Source organism: Clytia hemisphaerica, unplaced genomic scaffold (genome assembly GCF_902728285.1).
Source record: "Clytia hemisphaerica strain Z4C2 unplaced genomic scaffold, Clytia hemisphaerica genome assembly, whole genome shotgun sequence".
In the NCBI taxonomy this organism is placed as follows: Eukaryota; Metazoa; Cnidaria; class Hydrozoa; order Leptothecata; family Clytiidae; genus Clytia; species Clytia hemisphaerica.
The window spans coordinates 907,997-917,056 of record NW_027103808.1 but is presented as its reverse complement, the minus strand read 5'-3'; the positions used below and the strand labels follow the sequence as shown (position 1 = coordinate 917,056).

The 9,060-nt window shown below is 33.5% G+C and overlaps 2 protein-coding genes across 2 annotated transcripts; one reads left to right on the top strand and one right to left on the bottom strand.

Moving 5' to 3' along the window:
- Nucleotides 1–351: 351 nt before the first annotated feature.
- LOC136806547 (integrator complex subunit 6 homolog) lies at nucleotides 352–5,027 on the top strand. The gene is made up of 10 exons (XM_067063135.1): nucleotides 352–483; nucleotides 1,011–1,085; nucleotides 1,363–1,434; nucleotides 1,589–1,687; nucleotides 1,885–1,988; nucleotides 2,472–2,519; nucleotides 3,632–3,720; nucleotides 3,873–3,938; nucleotides 4,130–4,600; nucleotides 4,875–5,027. The coding sequence occupies exons 7-10, from the start codon at nucleotides 3,658–3,660 to the stop codon at nucleotides 5,025–5,027; spliced, it is 753 nt and encodes a 250-aa protein (XP_066919236.1). The 5' UTR covers nucleotides 352–483; nucleotides 1,011–1,085; nucleotides 1,363–1,434; nucleotides 1,589–1,687; nucleotides 1,885–1,988; nucleotides 2,472–2,519; nucleotides 3,632–3,657.
- A 2,707-nt stretch (nucleotides 5,028–7,734) lies between these two features.
- Nucleotides 7,735–8,701, bottom strand: LOC136806550 (uncharacterized). Its single transcript, XM_067063138.1, has 4 exons — nucleotides 8,631–8,701; nucleotides 8,210–8,317; nucleotides 8,046–8,129; nucleotides 7,735–7,894 (listed from the first exon to the last, which is right to left on the bottom strand). Exons 1-4 carry the CDS (start codon nucleotides 8,632–8,634, stop codon nucleotides 7,785–7,787), a joined length of 306 nt encoding a protein of 101 aa, XP_066919239.1. The 5' UTR covers nucleotides 8,635–8,701; the 3' UTR covers nucleotides 7,735–7,784.
- Between the last annotated feature and the right edge of the window lie 359 nt (nucleotides 8,702–9,060).

Sequence of the window (9,060 nt, the reverse complement as noted above, 5' to 3'; positions counted from 1 at the left end):
GAAAGTGGAACCATTGTCAAGTTTCAACAGATCTTCGAAAGATGAGTCGTAGTCTGAGTAAACGATTCTCAAGCATCTTTTATGTAGATTGTTGATTTTATCCTCTAGAGCTCTGCTATGAAACATCCATATGAGAGGACAGTAATTGAAGTGGCATTTAATGAAAGCATTCATCAAGCGTTTCTTTTTTCTAAACTGAGATATGTGCTCATTCTGGCTAAGGCGGTTATTTTCAAACTAGCTTTCTTGCAAAGGTTTTCTATATGCGATTCAAACGTCAAAAGATTATCGAAGGTTACTCCAAGAATCTTTGACGTTTTGGTATTTAAAACAGTTTCTTCTCTAATATTTAGATAGAGCGAGTCGTCAATGATGTTAACTATTAGCTGACATTTGTCAGCATTACCAACCATTTGATTAATCGAAAGCCATGTGAAGATTTTTTCTGCTACAGAGCTTAGTTTACCACTTATTTCTATGCAGGTAGGAGCACTAACATAGGGTGTCGTATCGTCCGCATAATTTGCAACCTTAGTATCCTCAATGATGAAAAAGAGGTCACAGATATAAATATTGAAAAACAGAGGGCCAAGGATAGATCCCTGGGGGACACCATCCTTGATCTTGATTCAGTTACTCAGTTCGTTGCCTACTTTTGTCCTTTGTTGCCTATTTTCTAGATAACTCTTGACTAATCCAGTGGAAAGGTCATCGAACCCGTATGCACTGATCTTTGCTACAAGTAATTTGTGGCACATACAGTCAAAGGCCTTAGAATGGTCGATGAGCAGTGCCCCAAATACATCTTTTTTGTCATTGGCTAGCTTCCAGAGCTCTTCCATTGGGAGAAGAGAGGTTTGAGTGGAATATCACATTGTTGTTTATCAAAGTAGTGCTCAAAGTATTCTGATATTTGATTGTGATATACTCTTTCGTAAATTTTGGATATTACCGGCAGTATACTTATTGGTCTATAGTTACTTTTATCGTTTTTAGATTTTTTCTTGTAGACTGGGGTGACTGTCGCAAAAAAAGCCTGAGCTGAAGGAGTCATTTATGCTTATAGAGAAGCAGCTTGCAAATAAGTGAGAGTATTTTTAAATTATTTTTGCTGGTATATCATTTTCCGCTTGAGACTTATTTGTCTTAAGGTTATTAATCATCTTCTCTACTTCGTCTTCGGTGGTGTTTCTGAACTTGAAGGAGTTTTCATTGTTTGATACCTTTTCTTTTATCTTGAGTATTTTTCAGCAAACGCCAAAATAAATTCCCGCCAAATTTAGTTTTTTCGGTCATCCGCCAAATTAAATTCCCGCCAAAAGTTCTTCCTTTAAGGTAGATGAATGACCCTAATTTCTTTAGAGAAAGAAAACCAATCAAAGAAGGCCAAGGCAAATACATCAAATTTGCTTGCACAGGAAATCCTTGCGAAAGGTAAAAGCCATTATAGCAATATTCCAAGACTAAAAAAGGCTGTGACTTTCTTTATACAATGCAAATGGAAATAAGAACCAAGCTAGAATTTTTTGACCGATGTTGAATCAATATGGCCAATATGACTAAATATTTGTCATATTTCTTCCTTTAGATGCAGCAATCAATCTTAATATCAACGACAAGTTGTTGACTGAATATGTGGACATTGACGATATTCAAGAAAAAGCCCAAAATATGGACAGTTCTCTGGGTAATCAATGTTTAAGAAATGTCACATTGAATAATGCAACAAAATGTGTATGCATGGAATATAAAATTAATACTGACACATTGCCTTAGGTTTCAAGAACTGCACCACTTTTTCTATTTTAATTTGTTATTACTTATCTTCAAAATGGAGAAACTTTAATTCTAGTACCTAGATCGTTATCGTAACATTTTTTGCAGATTTCAACATTCAAACAACAAACAGAAGTCAGTCAATAGAACAGCAACACAAAACCATACAGTGTTGAAACCTAAATGTCAAGCTGAAGTACCTGAGGAAAATGGTAAATTCTTCTTTTAGGTCTTTCCTAGATTTGAAATTGCTGAACAGTAATGCAAATGGTTTTCAGAGTCTTGAAACGTTGATACATTGTTCCTTATATATGACCAAAGTCTTTTCTCATACACTTCGTTCTTATCGAAAAAAAATATTTGTGCAGTATAACTCGGAAGATATCAAATAAACAATGTCATTACCTTAAGGGATCTGGTTTACTCCAAAGACAACCAAAAGACTAAGTGATCAGCGCACCAACACATTGAAACTGCCAAGTCCACTATTTTCTGAAAAAGGTAATCATAAAATGGTACAAAATTGTTGAAATAATCCAAATATCAGTTATTGCTAAAGGAAGTTCCATATATATATAGTACATTGCCAATATTAAGCATAGATAATCGAACAATTTCTAAGATACACTATGAACAGTTTAAAATATTATTTTGATAGCAGCTTAACAAAACCAAAACTCTTTCCTGTTCATTAGTTTCAGATAATGAGAAATCCCCAATCTATCAGCGCCTGGAACCAAAAGGTACACCATCTTATTTCATGGCTTGAAAAAATAATAATATTACAACTGTCTAAAAGGGGTTGCTTTTGCTTGATATTTGGACTTTTCCTGACGACTGACACCAAATCAAGCTGCATTACTTTTCAATCTTTAAGCACTTCAAAACCAAACTAAAACTGATATGTTTGTTATAAATGTTTCTGTTTGATTCATGTACAATTAGTTTTGAAACGACTTTTAAAGACCTATAACTTCTTTAATAAGGTAACAATAAATTATCATTAGCAAGGGAATAAGCATATGACAACACATCTTTAAAATTTATAGCTAAAGTGTCCTGTACCAATTAAATAATAATAATAAAGCTTTACAGGTTTGCAGGCCACCGTGAAGACACATGGGCCTCTATAAACCGCTCGTACTTTTTACAATGATCTTTTTGAAATAGAGTTTTTTTCGCGGGCTCCCCCGGACTTTCCATTTTGTGTTGTCTTCCTTGATTTTAGCATTCATTTTTTCGGCTTCCTTACACCATTCTTTGATTATCTGTCTTTCATTTTTGGTCAAATCCTCTCTCACTCGGTAAGGAAAGCGTTTTTCTTTTGTTATTGCTTGCAACACTGTGTTCTTGTCCTCTTCGTTCGTAAATGTGACTTTAATTGGTCGGTATCTCGCTTTATCTTCTCTTTCTTTCGTAAATTTCCCGATCCGCTGCGTCTCGGTAATCTTTATATTCCTCAGATGGAGCCGCTGACCAATAATTTTATCATGGATAAATTCTTCGTCCTCGATTTTTGTTTCTTCTTCAGTTTCATCTGCCGATTCATTCAATTGCAGAACTGTAATGGCTGAATTGGAGGAGACCAAAAGAAAACTGAAAGAAAAAGGTCAGTTTACACCACTTTAATCACTTAATAAAATTTTTGATATTGCTATTCAATAAAAGTTGCAACATGTCCATTCATTTTTTCTGATTTGCTTAATTGTTAAAATTATGTAGAACTTTAAAATTGCAACAATGAAAACGAAAACAAAAGTTAATCATCCGAATGCTTAAACATCTCAGGGCTGGTTAGGAAATCAGCGATAAGTAACACCTTTAAGAATGTAACAATAAGATTATCTTCTCTTAGAAAATCAATTGAGACAAATCCAGACCATGCTGGTTCCTGACATTGTGTCAGCTGTTGAGAAATTAAATCACTTTATGGGTGGAGACAAAGTGAGTTTTTTATTGAGTGTTATAATTGTTATCTTAAAAATTGAATTTTCAAAGATTACTTTAAACTGTTTCAAACTTTATTTTCAGTAGTTTGAGTCAATTCATTGTAAAGCTTAACAAGATTCCTAATAGCAAATCTCATATTACATTAGGTTGTTGAGGAAAGCTTGGGAAGATCTTTCTCAAATGACGAGCCATTTTTGTCAACTAATCAACAGGTGAGAATGATACGCCTTAATTTCATAAAGCTAACAATTTGATTAAGACGAAACTTGGATCATAATTCAAATTGTGATTTTTCTTACACATGATCCTCAAATATTTGCACTCAGTATGTTCCCTCACAAAGTTTTTTATTTGGTATTGAAAATTATGTTTCTAGTCTGTACTATCAAAAATGTTTTTTTAGAGTATGGGGTGCATCTCACCACTAACACACAACTCCCTAAAGGAAAAAACATACTTCCTGACACCCAAGCTAAAAGCTACTACATCCACACCCAAGACAACACCCTCCTCCATCAACAAATCCAACAAAACAGCATCATCAACATCCCAAGTTAACAAGCCCATCCAAACACCATCGTCAGTCGTCAACAAGCCCACCCAAACATCATCGTCAGTCGTCAGCAAGCCCATCCAAACATCATCGTCAGTCGTCAGCAAGCCCATCCAAACATCATCGTCAGTCGTCAGCAAGCCCATCCAAACATCATCGTCAGTCGTCAGTAAGCCAATCAAAAAGTCACCATCTACTTTATGCAAGCCCATCCAAATAGCCACAAATCATAATCAAAATTCAAAACCAATAGAAAGTCAGACAGCAACCAACCAATCAAGTCTAACTTCAAATAATTCATCTAATGAAACATCAACCGGGGTGAGAAACTTTCGCTACTTTGAAACGCTAATCTCAAATGTCACCCTCATTTCAAATCTTTTAGATCTCAACCGTCTAACCCTAGATTTTAAGAAATACATTTATTATGATTTTGCCCGAGAACCAATATTTCTTTGAGGGCACTTCCCATAAAACACTAATTAAACTTGTCTTTCACACCTTTCAGACAAGCACCCCTGTAAGATATAAATTGCTATCTGAAACTTGATACAAAACATAAACAATCAAATGATTCAAAATTTTCTCCATTTAGTTAAAACAGCTGGGCGATTGCACACCACACATTTTTTCAACGGACATGGAGATGACAAGGATTAGGGCGAAAACAAACAACATGGCATCTTGGCGCAAATTTGTAAATTTAATCCTGGGTTTAAAATTTACAAAGGACGAACTTAAAAAGTAAGCAACAGTTTTTACTTAATATCACTAGGAAGAGTCACCCATATATCTAATACACCGTTTAGGAGTGTCGACTCAAGTGAAATAAGGGCATTGAAAAAGGATTTTTTTCATTGTTTACGCTAGTGATCGATGTTTAATTTCTCCTAACATAATCCTGCGAGCGAGGTCAAACTTACTAAAGTATTTTCAAGGGTTTTTACCATCATCCGTGAAACCATAGATGTCGGAATATTTGGTCTGGATAAATTACCGAACGCTTTTCTAAATTTGATTTCTGGCCCTTGACCGACAGAATTCAATGTTTTGATTTTGTAAATCGCAGACTTGGCTCAAAGTTCAAGATGGAACAAAATGGCTTCTCAATTTTGATGAATAACACAACATGAGGTGAGATTTCTGATTTACCTTGCTTATGTATATTTGCTGATTAAACTGTATCCAAGACGTAGATTATAGATGATAGAATTGGATTATTCTGATGATCAAACAAAAATCACAACCTTTAATTTCAGAACTTGTTCTGAAATGTGAGATTGAATTTTTGAGGCTTTTTATTCAAAGACAAAGAAAAAACCCTTAATAGCATATAATGTTTTACATAAAATGTCAACATGAGAAACATTTGCAATCTGATTGCCTGAAAAACTTATATTTTTTTATACTGACTTATAATCGAACTTTGTCAAAGTTAATCAAACAACAATATTAAGCTCAATTAAATTCACAATCAAACCTTCTAACAGTCACTAAAATTGTGAGTATTTGATAGTTGTTTTGGCAATCAGAATGGTCCTTAATGACAACGTATGTAGCTGATTTCTCTTTCACAAAACATAAGAAATGTTCTTTTGTCCCATTTTTACTGACTTTATTTATATTATACAAGTAATGTAAACTGCTAAATTTGTTATTCAATTGACATAGTGTTCGATCATCGATTTTTATGTTTATTTCGCCAATTTACAGCTTGGGCGTTATGTAGTAAAGGGCGTGAAAAAAAAACAAAACTACAAAAAAGCCACAACTTGGAGAAGGTAGCAAAATTTTTCAGATGTCGAGATGAGATGGAGTTTTTATGATGGTCATTTGAAGTAATAAAGATGACGCGTTCTTTAGAAAAAGTAACTTGTAAAAGTAAATTGTTTTATTATGGTTAACTCCAACCAAATCAAATGAGGGCTTGTAAAAACTCCATATCGTCCCAAATTTTTTGACCTTAACAGTTATCACATATTAAATCGTACAGTATTGGATATAATTCTCTCGTTCTTGTTCCTGTTTTAGAATTAAATTTTATGTATGTGGTGAGAATGGACATGAAAATCATACGATAAACTTAACTAATACCGTGAAGTCAGGTAACTTGCATCAGTGGAGGCTATCATGCATAGCCCTCAAATGAATGACCTCTCTGGTCCTTAATCAAAAGTTTAATCAAAACAAAAATGATGGAGTAGAGCTGCGATCAAAGCTGCGTAGTTAATTTGTTTTGAAATTTTGCTGCTTTGATTGGTCAGTCATTTGATGGCTATGCATGTTAGCCTCCACTGATGCAAGTTACCTGACTTCACGGTAGAAAGAACCATTAAAGACAATGTCCACAATCTGAAAAAAATAATGTTGTGATTCAAATTCTTCAATAATCTTTTTCATTATTTAGAAAAATAAACTATCAATTTATTGTAGAATCTGTCAACTAGAATAAATTTACAATTTTGTGAGCACTAAAAAAATTACTCTTTAAAAAAATTACTCTTCAATGTGAATTGGAATTTGTCTCTTCATGAAATTTAACATATATACATACAAAATTAATGATATTTAAATAATAAATAAGTAATTTGAATTTATCGTGAGCAGGAAGGTCAAAACAAAAAAACTCAACGTTTTGATAATGCCTCATATCATGTTCACTAACACATTTCTTATAACGAATGAAATCTCAGTTTGTATAAAGAATTTGAGTAATCTCACGGAAAAAGTTATATATATAAGGACAATTAAATGGTAGAAAATAAAAAAAAAAACAATAAATTAATACATCTCTAAAGGATCAAGAAGGCACGTAGCTATTCAAACTAGGATATAACAGGATCGACGTGAAAAGGATTTGATACCTCAAAACTTCAAGGGTAAGATTGTGTGTAGGAAAGATTATTGGTAATAAAAAAGCTGTCACCTAGTTTTTTTGTAATGGAGTTTTAGTGTAAGTTTCATTTGGTACTGCTTAAGAATTTAAGTGTTTGTTATGATTGGATTATTTACAGGTTAGAATAAATACTTATTTTTGCTCAATCTAATACCAAATCGAACTTCCTCTTAAGCTTTTCAATTATTGTCATAATATTTTTAGCTTGATGATATCTTTCCTCATCTTTTGGAACCACTGCTATCTCTTCCTTATCTTCTGACATTGCCTTTTTCTCAAGATTTTTTAACTCTTCTTTTGCACTTGTCCATTTATTTGTAAGCTGCACTTCGATTCTTGTGACTAACTTTTCAAATTGACTTGAAGCACTACTTTTTAACTTGTCATACTCCAAAGCCAAACTGGGATCATTCAGTACTTTTGAAATTAATGTTGACGTTGAATACTTTTGTCTCCGGATGAATGTTGCTGAATGAAAAAGTGAAAGCTTGTTACTCAAACTGTGGCACTTCTTAAACAAAAAGTGACGTTTAAAAAATAATCACAAATTTTTCTTCAATTGCCTCTTACTTGCCTCCTACCAATAGCTTTACTGTATAAGATGATAAGTCAAAATTTGCCTACAACGAAAAAAAGGTCTAGTTGGAAATACAAACCAATTTGTTCATCTTCAGCCTTTGAATTGGGTTCTTCAATGTTTGTCACTGACACATTAGGGACTACAATGAAAAGAAATTATTTCTAAAGTGAATCAAACAAACCTATACAATTTTTTGACCAAATCCTATTATTGTCTTGTTTATTTTAACCAATTTTCAATATATGTTGTGGTAGACACTCAAATATATGAAAATTAATGTATATACAAACCTAATGCTAATGGTGCTTGTCCACACTCAGGTTCAGACTTTGATGTATCATCATTTGTATTGGACTCATCAGCAGTAGAGACAACTAAAAATCAAGAATTTTATATAAGAAACAAAGTCTTATTGACAAAAGAAAGAATTGGAAATATTTGAGTTTTTACTTACCAATATCCATTGACTCTTCAATTCCATTCGACATTGACTCTTCAATTTCATTCGACAATGACTCTTCAATTTCCTCATTTGTTGAAATCATAGAAGTTGAAATAGGTGCTATAAAAGTATGAATTTATGTTAACTACCCTGAGGTTTGGAATGTGTAACTTTATTAAATTTGAGCTTACCATTTCTTTGTGTATTTTTGTTTTATCTATACTAAAAGTCTGATTCTGAACGAGCCCCCCCCGACATTATAGATTTTGGGCTGGGAGTTACGTGACCAATATTGCTTGTAGTTGAGTGTGAATAGGTTGAAAAAGAAAGTGCCGGTGGTATTTCTTAAAAGGGCTTTTGATGCGTTCAGATAATCCCCGCCTGGCTAGCTAGGGTCTTCATTTTTAAAGAGTGAGAATATGTCTATACTCACGCATATAACTAATGGATGGACAGACTTTCTTTGGTTGTGAGGGTCCTGGAGTGCTTTGTAGGATTTGTGTTGTGCTGTGAAGGTTATAGTCAGGTAGAATTAGCCTGAGACCTGGACAAAATTGCCATCAAGCTGAAAATTGGCACAGATGTTCTTTAGGGTATACTGAGTTACCAAAAAAAAAGCCCCATCAATCCGGACAGGGGAAGCCACTTTTTCGGACAGTTAAAAACCGGACATGTCCGGAAAAAATGTCCGAAAAAAAAATTATTCAAATATGCAAGTATTATATATCAAATGAAAGATAATTTCAAGACAAACAAAAAATTTGCCTACAAAAAGTCATGAAAATGAACTCAGAAAGAGTTATGAGTATCAGAAGATACCCTACTTTTCACTATATTTTTTAATTATGTTGTAGTATTCCCTA